The 17980-nt window shown below is 38.5% G+C and overlaps 1 protein-coding gene across 1 annotated transcript in view; it reads right to left on the bottom strand.

Annotated features, from left to right (window-relative positions):
* Positions 1–17980, bottom strand: part of CPQ (carboxypeptidase Q) — a 131007-nt gene that overhangs the window by 22770 nt on the left and 90257 nt on the right. The window contains exon 6 of the mRNA XM_010006442.1: positions 7245–7446. Within this exon, the coding sequence (XP_010004744.1) occupies positions 7245–7446 (202 nt within the window). The remainder of the gene's footprint in view (positions 1–7244; positions 7447–17980) is intronic.

The raw sequence follows: 17980 nt of genomic DNA, 5'->3' as shown, positions 1-17980 counted from the left end.
GAACCATTAGGATTTATGATTCTATTTGAAACACCTTAATTTAGGTTTTCATTACTAGATTAATGAACTTATTTAGTATTTGTACAGTGTTGAATGCACCGGAATAATTTTACTTCTTCTAGGATTCTAAAGGCCAATCAGAATCTCAGTGTTTCAAAGTGATTTATTGTAGTATTCATACAAGATTACTTTAAAGCTGCTTTGTCTCAGTTTTTTGAAAGATGCTTAAGTGCTATGTAGTAGTAGCTGCTTAACTCATGTGGGGTATTTTTATACCTTGTGACTACCAAGAAAACTTTGTCAAATAAATTGCATCAGAGATGAATAAAAGAAAATAAATAGAAATAAACTAAGAAATGCAAGCTGTTCAGCAATGTACAATAGGAGTTTTGCAAACAATTTTGGTTTCACATTTCTAATTTTGTCTGGGACTGACAAGTTAAAATTAGCTCTGTTTTTTAATTGTAATTAAGATTATTGAAACATTGTACAAATCAAAGACTGTCTGTTTGAAATGGGTACGGCTTAACTGGGGAAGGAGACATTTTGTTATGGAAAATGCTTTGTAAGATTTACTGGCAGATTCACAGATTTTTTTAAGGCCAGTAAGACCCATTACCATCTAATCACACTTTCTGAGTAACACATGGCAAAGAACTACACCTTGTAACTACTGCATCAAGCCCACTCCTTTGGCTTGAATTAACCTTAACTTTTTGAAGGACACCCAAGTCTTCTTTTACACTTTCAAAATGATGGAGAGTTTACCAAGTCTTCAAGGACCTTCTGTAGCTCACTAACCTCATTGGAAGAAGGTTTGTTCAGACTCAGAGAGACTGAATTGCTAATAGACTATCTTTTAAACTAAGAGAGAAAGATGCTGAATTAGAAAAATCACTTCTCAGCCTAACATGTGCTGGAATTGAGTCATAACATAGATTTGCATAAACACAAAGAGACTTAACTTCCCATTTCTCACTGTAAGGTTCAAGTTCCAGATTTTCAAGTCTTCCTGCAGTTCTTTTGTGATATTGTTCTCCCTAAAATGTCACTAATATTGAGTGAAATAAAACCATTTAGTATTATCTGCTACTAATTGCAACATTCATCCTCGATTATACCAATCTTTCTCCTCCTCCTGTTTTTATCAGTCTCTAATAAATTCCTCTAAAAACATATTACTGAACAGTAGGACTTCATAGTTTAGGTAGACTTCAGCAAGTTCATTGAGAACTAGTCTACATTTTTTTGTCAAGATATGTGTGAATGAGCAGTTTTCAAGTATTTGATATAATCATGAATTATTTTGCCCCAAAGATGACACATTATTTTTGACTTGACAGGACCACCCTCACATTAGAAATGTATGTGCACTAATGAGAAATATATAACAGAAGCCCACTTAAAATTGCCAGCAAAATCTGCATTAAAGCACTGTACCCAGCTCCATCCCCCTCTCAAACAGTGCTATCCCAGCTGAGTATTTGCATGAACTGTGTTAGTCTGCATGAAACAAACAAGCCTGCAATTCCAATGCTCCCGGTTAAATATTAGAAGTCCTTGCATATTCCTATATGCCAAAACAAGACCCTAGTCCAACAGAGGTGGAAAGAATGTAAGTTACAGTCAAGCTTGCCTGGTAGTTAAATAACACAACTAATAAGAAAACATACCATAATTTATAGACTAGTCCTTTCATTAAATGATTAGTCTCAAAGACTTTGATAACTTTATTAAAAGCAGAAAAGGTCAGATGAAAGGCTAATATAACTGAGATATTATGTTAAACTATGAGCCTTTTAAGGTATCCACCTTCATCAAACATTGCAACATATTAAATTTATTTAATTACTCTAGAGTAACTTCTAATTTCAAAAGCCCATTTTTATGGAATAGGGATAAATTAGAGCCTAGATGAATTATTTTATAGATTAATACATGCAGTTCTTTCTGCAATCAAGATTTTTAAATGGTTCTAATAACTGTATCACTTTCAGTAGTTTTTTTAAGTGCCAACCAATTATAATTGTTCTCTTAGCATACTGGTTTAATTTAATACCTCCCGAGTTGCAGAAAATTTGACTTCCACAGTGGAATACACTCATTCATCATATTTCCTTTTGGAATGATAAAATATGATACCTGAACAGAAATGGTTTACCTGGAAAAACCAATCCAGTGTTGCTAATTATGACACAACAGTGATGATATATCTCAGACTCACTAAGATAAAGATTCAGCCAAGATACAGGTATAGACCATAAGCTCTCACTTCCCCACAGAAATAAACCAGGTCCATAGTGGCTGGTGTTGGTGCTGTGTTTCAACACTAGTCCTGAGCAGTGGGAACTCAAGAAATACAAAAATGTAGGGATTGTGGAGTAACTAAAATTATCTCAGTACTTGTAATACTATGCGTAAAGCTAGTTTTGTGAGTAGAGCTTAGGAGTTTTGTCCAACTTGTTGCTCCATGAATAAGCACGTTTCACTTGTGTTAGTCACTTTGTCAAATAACTGGAGCTCTCCACATGATACCCTACCCGAAGCATTCAGATCAGAAATCACACAAATATTACATGTTAAAGTGTGGAAATTATGTTTAATGACTATTCTTAAGGAAATCTTTTTCACTTAAGGAAGCCTTTCATCTCACAGGGCAGTCTTCATTAAGTGAAACATCCCTTACCTTCGCACAATTAAGCCAAAGTCTTTTCAGTATTGCCTTATGAAGTCTAGGGACTATGAAACCGATTTTTTCCTTTTTTTTTTTTTTTTCTTATAGTTTTATTATTACAGCAATAAAAAGAAACAAGAGAAATTGGATCCAAAGTGTCTGTCCAAGTCTGTGAAAGAAAGTCTGTTGAGGGGCAATACTTCCTGCATATTCACTTCCAAACAGTGGTATAGCTAAGAGTGAACAGTTTACCTACTTTTAACTTGGGAAATAGAGCATTTGCTTGATTCTTCATGCTCAGCTGGCAACCTTGAGTCAGGGAGGAATGGGGAATTTCCCCCATTGAAAATCTTCTCATTTACCCACCACCTTCTCAAACGTGTCTCTGGCTGACGCCGAGCAGAGGAGCAGGCTTAGCCCAAGGATGCCGGCAGCCTTGCACTGGAGTTTGGTGCTACAAAGGATGATGGGGATGGGGACACAAGTTGGCAGTGTGCTCTGGAAAAAGGGAGTAACTGGAGGATTTTTGACCTCTTACATAATAAGAGGTCAAATATAATTTTTCTTTTCTTATTACATAATAAGAAAGGAAACCATGTATGTCAAAGTTTGCTGTCTAAGGGCCAGAATACATCTTATTTTAGATGAAGGTAATAACGAAGCGTTATGAAAATGTAAAAATGAGAGAAAAGATATATGACAGCATTTGGTTACCACGTCTGAGAAGATGACTAACAGATTGGGCTAGCAATGAATTTTTTATTTCTGAAGAAACATTAAAGTTAGATGAACTACTGGTTTATTAGTTTCTGGAGGAATAATTCCTCCTGCTGTGTAATCTGACAAAAAAAGCAAGACAGTCATGGTGGGTAGAAACACCAGCAACCATCAAGGTTCAGATTGACATTGTAAAAAGGTGCTTCACCTCCAGGTGAAATTGGTTGAATTTTAAATACAGAAGTTGCCACATGCCTTCTGGGAGTTGTTTGATGTTCTGGGTCATCTCGATCTCAAATACAGCTCAGTTCTGAACAGACAACTGTTCCCATCATAAGCACTGCAACAACAGATAACTTTCCAGAAAGGAGCATCCTTGAACCAGCTCTCCTGGAAATACTGTGTCACAAAAGCCTTCCCTCTGCAAAAACAGGAGCGCACTCATTTTTCTCTCCTGTAACACCTAAAGCTGAACTAATGTTCACTGGATACCAAAATACAAATGCAACCACTTCAGCCCCCTCCTCAGTTTCTGAAGGTTTGCAGGGAAGGCTGGCTCAGCCCAAGTGCTATTACCTTAGGAACTGGTCTAATAATATTCAAATCATCTTTGTGATAATCAGACAACTGAGAATTGGTCTATCAGGGCTTGCTTAAAGGTTTTTTTACTATTTCAGACACTGAAAAAGCCTGTTGTGAAAAAACATGCAAAGAAACCAAACAAATAAACCCAACAAACCAATTTCCCCACCTATATTTGCAAATTTAGGCCAAACTTGATTAGGACTTAGTGTTGGAAAGGAATAAGCTTTATGTGCCACACTTTAGATGTATTCTTACCTAAAAACAAACATGTAATTGAATTATTATAAAAAACGCTATGGAAGATAATTGGATAATTAATAAGGAAGCAGTCTTAGGACCAATGGTCAACTCAAATTGTAAAACCACAGCAAAAATTATGACACCACAAAACCCCCCTTTGATTTATGCTTCATGAAAAAGCAAAATAAATGTTACACAAATATTTTCAGTAGCTGAAAACCCTATCAATAGAAAAACACTGCTACAGACATTACTCTTTGCTGGGCTGAACTGCTCTCAAAATAATCCAATGTAAAGGCCACTGACAGAAATATTTCTAATACTCTGAAGTCATGAAGCATTAAATCGCTGTAGTATTTGGTGTGGATCACCTTGCTTGTGCTTTAGAGGTATTAGTTAAGCTTCAGCCTATAGTTTGCAAAGCCCTCTCCTGGCCTCTCTCATCCTAAAAATCTCGGAATAGCCACAGCTGTTTTCTTGTAAATATGTTTAAGTAACATTACAAATAAAATTTCATTGCATGCCCATTAAAAATAAACTCAGTGGAAATCACAGAGAGTGAGGAGCCAGGGTTGCTTCTCTGGTCTCAGGAGCAGCTATGAAGAGCTCTGAAAAACACCTGAACTGTTGCTCTCTCTGGATCTTTCACACCAAATAGAGCAGGAGGAGCAGAATTTTATTCGCATCTAAAAAGGCGAATCCCAGAATCCATTTTACAGAGAAAAAGAGAAAAAGTGGAGAGGAATTATCTCAGAAACCATTCTTACTGCTAAAGGACTACAGCATCTTTTCTCTCCCTGTTGCAGAAACAAAGCCACCAAGTGTGTTTCAAGAAAATATTTAAATAAAATGGATGAAGTGTCAACACTTGACTGCTTGTTTAAATTGTACAAAATTATAAAAGCTGTTACAGTGTGTTCAATTTGTTCCAATGTTATTATATGCCATAAGGGCTCATTCGAGCAGTGAGAATACTGAAGACACGGCATGAAGATTACAAGATGTCTTAGACTTCTCCCTCGTACAGTATGAAACACAATCTAAAGCAGCAAAAGTCTTTTAGTGGAGCTAATTCCTTCCCACTGGGACTTGATGGGGGAAAACACTGCTCCTTTATGCTGCAAGAACACTTTGTTATTTGCTTATCGGGAAGTTAAGCAACAAACTTAAATGAATCAAAGCTTCAGACAGCAAAAAAACCCACCATCAATCAATGTGCCAAATATTTAATAGGAAAGCAAATCAGATATATTTAAACACTGAGGTCTTGGTTCTAGTGTATTTAGATTTTCCCAAGGTTGAGCTTATTGTTTAAGATATTTTTCATAGTTTATGCTTTCTGAGGAGAAGAGATGACTATAGGAGATGGCTCCTGTTTCTGCCCTGCTCCTGCTGAGTGCACTTTACACATTAGCCCAGGTGATGAGTCAAAGCACCATGGAGCAGGTTTTGCTTCAGGTGCACCTCAGCTGATGAAAAGTGGTGTACAAGAGCTCAGTACACACTGACAGCCAAGCACTGCTCACATTATCAGCTGAAAACAAGATATTTAAAATTTTCTCTTCCATAATCTCTCACACTCAGATGGGAAACACAACAAAAGATCCCAAGGACTATCTGTAATGCTCCCAACACCTGACTTAGGAAATCATTCTGATACACTTGCATTTTCTAAACAGAGGCTGAGTGGTGAGTTCTCCTAGTCCAGCTACAACACAGACAAGTGTTGGTCTGGAATTCTGGACCTGACATCTTTGCATGGGTTATTCCAGGCTGTGTAGGACAACGCATGGCTACAGCCTCTCAGCAGTGTTCTCAGGTCACTCCAACTCAGCTCATGATCCTAACAGGTAAGAAGCACCTGCAGAGCCTAGGAACCCAAGTGCACACCAGTGCCACAGCTGTATGACACTGCACTAAACAGCTTGCACCTCACCTGGAAAGCAGCACACTACCTGAATATTAATCCCTAGCTGTTTAACAATACCCATTCTTCCATACTTCTTGCCCAGAATAGATATTTTGCTTTGCAAATTAGGCATTCCTACATTTACTCAGGCAGTCAACTTCATGGTATCTTTGTACATCCCAAGTGAGTGAGAAGCAAAGAGTTTTGACCACAAAGAAGCAGCACATATGCAATAACCCAGTGCATCTTCTGTAAGACCAGGTGAAAAACAAGGCAGTTAATAACATACCAAGGAATTCTAAGCACATAGTGGCTACTAGTAAAACTAGCGTAAGAAATGTGACATTCTACTGCAGTCAAAAACACTGAAGAAAAAGAACCTTGACATTTAAAAACTTATAATAATTATTTAAATAGCAGTGTTATGAAAGTTTTTTCTTTCTACTGTTACTCAAGTGAGGAAATTCACTAAGGCTTCACCCAGGCTGGCCTCTAATTGGGACTCTTGTGCTCTGCAAGCCCCCATGTTAATGTGAGGTCTCGTGAACAGGGGGCTGCCAGGGGTGGATCTCTCTTACAGCTTGCAAGCCTCTTTCCCAACAAGCTGCTCCTCATTGGGAGCCAGATACAATACTCCAAACAAAGCCTTAAACCAATTCAAACTTTGCAGGATTTTACCCCTTTAGCACACTTTAATGCCCCATAACCTTTTAAATGTCACACCTCAAAAACATTGTTCCTTCAGCATAAAAAACAGGAAGGAAAAGCCCTGTGTTTCAAAGTTAAAACAATAATAATTAAAAAAAAATTGTTCTGTGTTGGAGAATTCCCCTCTGCCTTAGTTTACTATTTATAAACCACCAGTCTGGGATTAATTATTATAAATCCCTAAAGCCGAAAAGAAGATTTTAGGCATGCTACACATAATCTATACCATTATTAAACTGCAGCTCAAATGCACTTCATGTCCTATTTCTGTTGGTCACCTTTTAATATTTCCGTATTTTACCTATGGTAAATTTTAATCCTTGAGGGAAACTGTTTCTTAGTATTTTCAAAACCCCAGAGCAGCCATCCTCCAGCACAGGAGGAGCAGCATCACCTGCAAAGCCCACTCACCGGGCACCCCGTCTCTCATCCAGTGATTGATGTCTGTCCCGTCTGCGTTGTCATACACTTCTGTAACATTGATGGGCTGCAGCAGAGTCATGATCTCTTTCACAATGTCCCGAGCTTTAGCATTGCCAGTGAACCCCAGTCCAGATGGCTTGAAGGTGCCCTCATCAGACTCCATGACGATATCGAAGTTGGAGATATTTTCCTAAACATATAAGGAAAGAAGATACTGTTTTGTTATTGCTGTTTTAACTGGCACCACATACTGGATTCTAGATGTCAGTGTGAGAATACCATAACAAATTTGTTTAAGGAGCAGAGAAATTCTTCCTATGATCAAGAGCTAAATCTTTTTGTATGAAAATGCTGAAACAGTTTTTTAGTTCTGAGGAATCAGTATTTTGTAGGACCCACAATATGATTGGCCTGCTGTCCCCAGATACTTGCTTTAGGACTTCTGAAGTGTCACCTAGAAAGATAAGACATTACCACCATATTTTGGTTTTCATTTGCACCTCTCAATTTTTCTCAGACCTGAAACTCAGAAACTATGTTGTGGGAGTGGGGTGGGTACAGAGTCTAGTTGGTTTTAAAATTAAATGCATTCAAAGTTTGCTTAGACTGTGAAGGACATCTCATAAAAAAAACCCAAACAAAACAGCTATTGCCTCTTCAGAAATACATTATATTCAATATATCATGGAGTCAACTATGATTTCAGTTTGAGGACTGAAATGCCAATGTTACTTGAGAGAAGAATGTCTGTTTTAAGGGAAGTTTGTGCTTCCAAGGTAACTCCTTACAGGAAACACAAAATATTAAGGTTTTGTGCATAAATAGCTAAAATAACAAAAATTACCATCGAGAGTCATATATTTGCTTCCCATACACTCAGAACACCCAGTCACATGGGTTGAATTTGAATGAAGCACTTAGGGACTTTATGTGAAGGAAGGTCTTGCTCTTTTTGAGAGGCAAGTAAGTTTTTTTGCAAAATAAAAGAGTTCATCACCCAGTTAGGTGGAAAAGAAGCTCCACTTCAGACTATCTTGAATGTGAGTAAAAGAATTTACCATAGATTTTATTCCTATGCCCAGATCTCATTCCAGAGTTTTATAGCTGTCACAGGTTATTACAAGAGATATGTGATAGCAGTGAGTAACAGATCCATATCATTAACAGCTCACATAAGCCTAGAGTTTATGCAGAATTCTTTCCCATTTTTCTGGATATAAAACCAAATATGAACTACAGGTGGCTGTGAATGTCATATTCACGTAAGTTTTCAAAAGCTCTTTATAGAATTTGCCAATTTTCACATTCTACTATCCAAAAACTTTTCTCTTTTGAATGAAACAAATTCTAACATAGCAGAGGTGTTCACTTCTAACCTAGAAATATATCCAGTGATTTAAAAATACAAAATATCTGCATATGAGAAAGTAACTGTAATTGTTATCATACCTTATAATAACCAAAGTACCTATCCAACCATCCAGCTACTGGAAATCAAGTTGAAAGTAACCAATGTTATCACCAAATTGGCAATCACAATTTTTATACAATGAAAACAAATCTTCAGTTATGAAAGACTAAGTGTAAAGAATTAGAACACAGGAGTGCAGGAACAGTCTAGATACTGAGAAGAAATCTCACCTACCACTCCAAAGACCAGAATTCCTAAGTTCCAAGACTTCATAAACTGCTAGTAAAGCAGCATTATTGCACTCTTCAGCTGTGTTTTCTCATATAGTATTTGCATGTGTTTTTAATAGGAAACTGAGAAAACAAACCACCCACAATACATTACACCATATTCTTGCTCTATAAGAAAGCTGTTCCATTCTTAGAACGTGCTGGAGCTGCATGAAAACAGGATGCCCTGGGGAGAGAAACTAGACTCATTGGGGGACAAAAAAGAAACAGGTCACAACTGCTTAAAGTACCCTGTGTGCTTGCAAAAGCTTTTTCTTTATTTTGTCCACTAGAAAGTAGGATGAATTGCAAAACTATTCACTGTTGAATTTGAAAGCTGCTATCTTAAAAACAAGCAGGTGATGTTGGTTTCACTATACTCACTTTTGTGCATGCATATTGACATTGCTACTTATGCATAAATAAATATACACTGGGAAATACGCAATAGAGGAGATGCTCCGTTGTCCTCTGCCCTCTGTGGTGCAGGGATAACTGCCACTTAGCAAAGTGAGTGAGAATGTACTTTGCTCCCTTGACTAATTAAAAAAACCAGAAAGATTTCATAAAATAACTGTAGGCTCAGCTGTTTCCTTCATTTTCCCTCACAGGGAATGTATCATTCAAATAAACATTTTAAACTCAGTACACAGTTTTTTTTCAGAAAATAATCCCAGCTGCTGCCTCTTCATACTGTGCCACTTCTCTTAGCACATACCAGAAAATTAAATCTTGTTGATGTAACCTGCTGCCTAATTCTCTGAACATCAAAATAGACTTTTATCCTTTATCTTCCTATGACACAGTCACAAAAGAGGTCACATCTATTTATCTTATCACGTTTAGCTCTTTGACTGATGTTTTAAAAGAAACATTACAATAAATACTGCATGGGAAAACTGGCTTTCTATACCTTGCTATTTTCATTGAATACCCAAATAGGCATGATCCTTGCCAATACTTCTATTTTAATTTCTTAATTCCTTTTATATCTCTTTATTTTTATAAGCAATCTATTTTTATCTCTGTTAAGCAAAACTAAAAATATAAGTGCTTCTCATCTCTAAGGTAAACACTGGAAAACATAAAATTACAGACAAATCTTGCTAGTTAAGAAAACAAACCCTTTTCATATGCGTGACTGGTAGGTAGGTTGCTAGGTAACACATCCCATGTAGCACAGACACTGGTAATCCCAAGCAGGTATGCCCTACAGGTAGCTACTTATTCAGCCAATATCCCAACTGTTCATTCTTACCAAATGTTAAACTAGACTCCTAACATCTCGTGACTAATCTACCAAGTCACTGATGGTAATTCCTCTTACTCAGCTAAAGCAGTGAGATACCTGAAAGGATAAGGGAGGGAACAGATGTCTTAAAAGCCTTCAGTAATTTGGGGCTATTTGAAATAGTGTGTTATTACTTGTCCAATAGTCCATTTACTGTTTTTCTTTTTCATTCCACTGAGAAAAATCACCACTTTACAGTGAAAATACTAAAGACTGTAATGGCAAAGCACTGTCCTTGACTAATGGTTCATTTTTTCCAGTAATAAGGGACATTAGTTAATCTGTCAGTGCATTTTCAGCTTTCTGTTATTGATTTACACTTAACTTTAGGAAATACCAACATTTGTATTCTGCTATTCCAGTATTCCTGTATTCCAGTATTTGGCTCAGAGCAGGTGGGATCCACGTATAGCCCAGTGACAACTGGTTTACAGAATTTACAGTGAAAGGATGGTCATCCCACTTCCAGTGCTAAGAGTGTGCTTAAATCAACAACCAGCTTTGTTAGGCTGGCAACTAAGACTACAGGAAAGACTGGAGAAAACACCAGAAACACCAAAATGCATGTGAGAGATGGGAGAAAAAAACCCCATCCTCTAAGTATTTAACGGTATATAAAAATGGTGTTGTGTAATTTTGAGTCACTGTTTAGGATTAAGATTATTTAATGAAGCAAAACAGCATAAATGGAAACCAGAGAAAAAATAGCAGAACAGCTGCTAGCAAGCAGAGATGCACCAGCATCAAGGCATAATAACCACCAGTCACAAGTGTGATCTGACAATTCATACCCTTTTTTGAATGAAGATAGGGAAAATCAGGAACACTGTGAGTTACACATTTTTGTAAATTCTCCCATCATTATATGGGTGAAAGCTGCTGTAAAGCTGAAGATCAGCACAATTTTTGATAGATGACAAGGTATGAATAAGGCTCATACTTTTGTTAAAAGATGAAATACTTTTCTCCCCCACTTTGTGGGAAAGCAGTCTGTAAAAGACTCCACAGAATCTATGGCTTGTTCTCTATCAGGGTTACGGAATTCTGACTTTCAGGAATACAATGACAAAATTTCCAGTAATTTCAACAGCTTTGGAGCAGGATTTGGTCATGTACTTAATAACTTCTCACTCAGTGAAGACATACTACTAGCAGGTTGTGCCTTGCACAATACCATTACTGTTTCCTCTGCAGTCACTTGCCAACACTCACAGAGATGACCATTCAGTATTGTAAGTTCTCTGCGATGATCGACAAGAAAAAGTAGACAGCTCTGAAGATAGCAAAAGGCTACATCAGGTACACATCAGATCACCTGCAGCCTTGTGTTGGGAGGTTTTTCTTTGACAAAGAGGTATATTAAAGTGAAGTGTTTGTCCTGGAAAACTGAATAACATAAGACCTTTCACTGCTTAAATAAAAGGGTATCAAAACTCTGCCTGACTGAATGACTCTGTCCCATCACTGCCCTTTTTTGAAAGGTTTTAGGTTTTCGTCTGAAAACAGGCAGTACTACCAAAATTAAAAATTGTGGTTTACACCTCTCAACCAAAGGTGATTTTTACTCTTTCAGTAGACAAATCAGTACTTTTGTAGCTTTTAATACAAGATAGATGAAAACAAATTGGCAACACCTTGGAAATTATCACAGCACACACCATTAATATTTCCTGGTTTGACACAAAACACTTTCAGGTTTTCATTTGGTTAAGAGGTGAAATGTTAAAATTAAAAGAAGTGAATGAGGAGAAAGTTCATCATAATAGAATCATCAACTCATAGAATGGTTTGGGTTGGAAGGGACCTAGAAGACCATCTAGCTCCTATCCCCCTGCAAAGGCAGCGACACCTTCCACTAGACCAGGCTGCACAAAGCCCTGCCCAACTTGGCCTTGAACATGTCCAGGGAGGGGTCATGCACAGCTTCCCTGGGCAACCTGTTTCAGTGCCTCACCACCCTAACAAGAAATAATTTCTTCTTAACATCTAACCTAAATCTACCCTCTTCCAGTTTAAAACCATCACCTCTTGTTCTATCACTACACACCCTGGTAAAAAGTCCTTCTCTAGCTTTCCTGTAGGCCCCCTTCAGCTACTAGAAAGCCACTACAACCTCTCCTTGGAGCCTTCTCCTCCAGGCTGAACAGAGTCAACAAGAAGTGACAATTTTCTATGTCTTGCACTGAGTTTGGATAGGAGCCCAGCTTTCTTGCAGCAGAACATCCCAAAGCACCAAAGACCTGTAGTTGAGTGCATCTGCCTGGCGTATGAAAGTAAATCAGATATCCTCAGATAATGTCTCCATTAGTTCATGTTTCATATGGCAGCTCTGCTACTTGCAAGAGGAGGAAAGATAGAAATACTAAAGGTCTCCTAACTCTACATATGTATGAAATTTACCCACATGGAATGAAGACTAGCTATCCAGGAGACACATTGTTATGATGGATTCTGGGTTTTCCCTGCTTCAGGAAGGGTAAGGAATCTGTCTTTCTCTGAAGCTAGGAGTGTGTTTCTCTGCATTAGGAATGTGACACTTCAATATTAAGAATTATGAATTTGTACTGACCTAGAACTGGTGTAAAATATGATTGGATAATTATGTTAACTTTTCTGGGCTTAACACAATCAAGGATGCTACTGGTTGTTAACTGAGATTCTAGAGAATACAGTGCAATTTTTTTCTTGTTGTAGTTTTGTAACTGGACATTTCTCTCTTTATGCAGTTCATTTCTCAATCAAAGGGATCAACAGGACAGCAGTGGTCAAAACAACCAGCAGTAATTTTACAGAACTTTTTTGATTACAGTGAATACTTCCTGAGAACAATCAATAGCCAAATGGTCAACATAATTTGCTGGGATAAAAGAACCCACATCAAAGTCCCTTATGTGTTTGGCTCAAATCAGATTCAAATCCATGTTTCACATTTCAGCAGAGTACTTGGTACCTTGGAAAATAAAAAAGATGTGAAATACATGAGTTTTCTGAAAACTCTGGTTTTGAGGAGCTCTTTCTGGAGTAGAATCACTTCACCTGAAAGTGACAAGAAAAGTTTTGGATATTTGCTTCTTAGAGAAGTAAATAATTAGCAAATCACAGTAGAACTCTTACATGAGCACCAAAAAAAAGAGTACTTATATTAGTAACAAGCATTGTTGCTAATTACCAGCATTTCAGAAAGTCCTGTCTTAGTGCAGAGTCAGTTTGGGCAAAATACCAAATCTTACTGGTAACAAACACAAAAGAAACCACAGTAAAAACAGTGATCGATACATTTCATAAATTTAAACCTTTCCTAAAAAGTTAGAACAGTGTACATATAGCATTTGCACCAGAAACTTAGGTAAGTACTGCAAACATGATCAAGATAGGAATGAAAGTAGGCAGAAATATTTTAAGAATGCTTTCTCTAATGTAATTTGAAATAAATTCATAGCACATTAATGCCTCCAATGATCACAACAGAGTTACTAAAGTAAATTTGAATGTGGCCTAGGATCTCTTAGTCTTCAAGTTACAAAATGTATTTGCTTTCCCAGGAGATTGTAGGCAATATTTCTATCCAAAATAAATATTATCAGCCATTCATATTCCCTTAATTCAGCTGGGTAAATAACTGTAACCTTGTCATCATGGTACACAGAACTATCAGAGAATCTAGTCTGAAGCAAAAAAACAGGAGGACAGACAGTTATATATATATATATATATTATTTCTCCCCTCATGAAGACAGCATAAGAGTAAACATACAAAAAACTTCAAAACCCTACTGGAGGGCACTTAGGTACCCATGTTCAAGTTTGTAGGAAAATCTGTACTGAATAGGGGCAACATGAGGTCCTCCAGAATTACTAAACCATGCTCCTCCTGCTTCTTCCATTCAACTTGGAAAGGAAAGCAGCAGTTGAGATGTTTAACATTTTTCAAGTTATTTACTGTACTGTCTGTACATAAGAACTGTACTCAGCAACTAGGTCACACAACACTAAGCACTGGGCAAGGACTTCAGATGCAGTGTTGAACCCCAAGATCTGGAGCCTGATCAGACTTAGATCCTTTAATTTCAGTGCCTTTCATCACAGTAAAGAGTCTTTACTGTAAAGGAAAATCAAGCCTTTTTCCAATCTGGGATTAAATCTAATTATTGGCTAACAGTTAATAGCAGTACCAGTGAGTGGCAGGCAGCCCTGCACTAATGGAGGCACTGAAATTACTGGACAATACTTGGCTTTCAATTCTTGGAAATGTCTTAGAAAAATCATAAAAAAGAAACAACAGAAGAACACCATGAGATGCTCTCCAGAGAAATATTTTATAAAATGAATCCACAGTTGTATAAGTAATGGATAGTATCAGAAAATGGAGACAGCACTAGACTGAGCATTTGATCAACCCAGTATGGCAGCTCTTCACATTCTCATAAAGTAGTGAACAGCCAATGTACGCTATGGCTAGTTTTAGTAAACAACAACTAGGTGCTTGAGTGAATACTTGAGTGATTTACCTGAGCTGGTCGAGGACTTTTTACAAGGACATTTAGTGATAGGTTGAGGGGTAATGGTTTTAAGCTGAAAGAGAGTAAATTTAGATTGGAGATCTAAGAATTGTCATGGTTAGAAAGGACCTCTGAGATCACCAAGTCCAACCATCAACACAAAGAAAAACAAAAAAACCAAACCAAACCACAAAAACCTCCATCAAAACCAAACCCAAATGTCCTGGTTTGAGCCAGGATGAAGCCACTTTTCCTGATTTTTTTTTTTCTCCTTCAGTAAGCTCTCTTTTAACTAGCAGCAAAGTGTTCCAGCTAGGATTGATAACAAATACTGGAATGTTTATATTATTGCTGGGACTCCAAGATCATGCCTTCGTTCTGCCAGTTCAGACACTACAGGGAGATCTATGACCCCCCTGTAGGAGGCTAAATTAGACAGACAGCAAAACTGGCCAGAGATGTTCCATTCCACGTATCTACATGAGCTCAGAGGAAGGTCAGAGAGCAGAGAAGACAACTTCATCCCTGCTTCTCCTTCCCTTCTCTTCCGTCCATGGCCGGCATCCAGGGAGGACTCCGTCCATCCATCACCATCGACCCCCAGGCTCGAGCTCTCCTGACCCTCATCACTCTCCGCTTTCTCCAGCAGCTCTGGAATTCTTTGGGACTATTCACAGCTCAGGAGATGCTGTGAGAGTTGCTGAGGGTGTGGGGAGGCAATAGGGGTTTTGCACATTTCCTGAACATCCTGAACACATTTGTATATAATTGTATATAATTTCTTTTATCATTGGTGTTTAATTAAAGTTGTGTTGTTTAATTTTCAATCCAGAGAGTCTCTCTCTCATCCTCTCTCTCCTTCCCTACCTGGGTGGGAGGGGGAGGGGATCGAGAGCATTGTTGAACCTGAGTCAAACTGTGACACCACACCCCACCAAAAAACACCCCCAAGAAAAACCACAGCCTGGGCCACTAGAGCATGCCCTGAAGTGCCACATCTACACGTTTCTTGAATACTGAATAATGGTGACTCAGCCACCTCCCTGGGCAGACTGTTCCAGAGCCTGACCACTTTTTCAGCATAGAAATTATTCTTAATATCCAATCTGAACCTCCCCTGCTGAAACTTTAGACCATTTCCTCTGGTCCTATTGTTATTTAGCTGGGAGAAGATGCCAACACCCACCTCCCTACAACCTCCTTTCAGGTAGGTGTAGAGGGTGACGAGGCTTCCCTTCACCCCCAGGTCCTTTTCTGCTGGGCAGCTTTCCAACCACTCTTCCCCAAGCCTGTACCATTCCCTGGGGTTGTTGTGACAGGAATTCAGGACCCCGCACTTGGCCTTGTTGAACCTCATACAACTGGCCTTGGCCCATCGATCCAGCCCGTCCAGGTCCCTCTGTAGAGCCTTCCTACCCTGGAGCAGATCAACACTCCTACCCAGTTTGGTGTAATCTGCAAACTTACTGAGGGTGCACTCAATCCCCTTATCCAGATCATAAAGATAAAGATGTTGAACAAAACTGGCCCCAAAACTGAGCCCTGAGGGACACCACTGGCCCCGTTTACCACAGCTCTCTGGGCGTGGCCATTTTGCCAGTTTTTTACCCAGTGAAGAATACACTTCTCTATGCCATGATTAGCCATCTTCTCCAGGAGAATGCTGTGGGAAACGGTGTCAAAGGCCTTACCAAAGTCTAGGTAGACATGCCTCTCATCCAAAAGGCAGGTCACATGGTCATAAAAAGAGATCCATTTGGTCAAGTCATATTTCCCTTTCATGAACCCCTGCTGGCTGGCTCTGATCCCCTGGCTGCCCTGCACTTGCTGTGTGAGCTCATCCAAGATAAGCCTCTCCATGATCTTTCCCAGTACCAGGGTTAGGCTGAAAGGCCTGCGGCTCCCTGGGTCCCCCTTCTGGCCCTTCTTGTAGGTGGATGTTATATTAGCCAGCCATGGAAGAAATTCTTTACTGTGAGGGTGATGAGACACTGGAACAGGTTGCTCAGGGAAGTTGTGGAAGCCCCATCCCTGGAAGTGTTCAAGACTAGGTTGGATGGGACTTTGAGCAACCTGGTTTAGTGGAGAGTGTTTTATGATTCTATATAGATAATGCTGTTATGCAGGGATATGAGTTAATTATTGGCACCATAGTAACACCACTATGCTGCTTCTATGTTAGCTATTTCTGCAGTAACTTATCCACCCTCTAGCAGTGGCAACCTACAATGATGGATGAGAAAGAAAGACTTGAAATTAAATAGAAAGAAATAATAAATAAGCGACAGAAGTAAGAATATTTGTACTTGTCCAGTAGTATATTGTCTTCATTTATTCTCCATTGCCACATTTCCACTGACATGAGGAGGTAATTTACAATGTCAAGGAAATCCATGTCTGTCTGTGCTGAATAACTGCATTCATATTTCTACTTATTTGTAGCAAACTAAAGTTGCAATAAGCCCAGCGATGGAGATGACTCATAGAGCCCATCTTTCATTTAACAAGGCATCTTTCAATACTAGTCTTAGTTAACTTGTGGTCATTACCATCAGCAAGCTATGTTTGTGCCATACTATCCTAATTGCCAGAAATCTGCACAATTAAATAATTAATAAGTTATTTTTCAAGCTAAAGATAATGTAGAGTATTAATCTGCTTGATTTTGTTATTATGAGTAATGTGATGTTCTATAGTTGCATCAATTTATAATTATGCCACATCACATGGCGGGGGGGAAACAAGAACAACAAACAACAGACGGATGTCATTTCTGCTTAAATTCTCCATGTAAAATACAAATTCTTGTGAAGTTAGACTGGGCTTTCCACCCAGATGGAATTGCATCAGCAGAGCAAAAATTGAGACACATCTTTGTCTCAATTTTTTAAAAAGCAAAGTAACCAAATATCTCTCAAACAGCACCCAGTCTGTTTTATATTTCCCTATTTGATCCTTAGCCCTACTTTTTGATATTATATCTGGATATAAATCCCAGAGACAACAGTGAAACGCAGACTTTTTGGCAGAAGATGAGACGTGCATGAGGAAATTTCATGCGTTGCTGACAACACCATAGGATGGAGCTTATTTTCTGACATGGAAATTTACAGAAGTAATGATACATCTCTCCTGAGTGGTGTTCACTAGGCACAAGCATCCCTCCAGATCCTCCAGAACGCATTTCTGAACATGAGAAGCATCTCTTTCCTGTGCTATGTACACCAGAACATTTCAGTGTAGTTCAAATCCTG

Source organism: Chaetura pelagica, unplaced genomic scaffold, assembly GCF_000747805.2.
Source record: "Chaetura pelagica isolate M959 unplaced genomic scaffold, ChaPel_1.0 scaffold76, whole genome shotgun sequence".
Taxonomy (NCBI): domain Eukaryota; kingdom Metazoa; phylum Chordata; class Aves; order Apodiformes; family Apodidae; genus Chaetura; species Chaetura pelagica.
The sequence above is the reverse complement of the archived record's forward strand: the minus strand, read 5'-3'. Positions and strand labels throughout refer to the sequence as shown.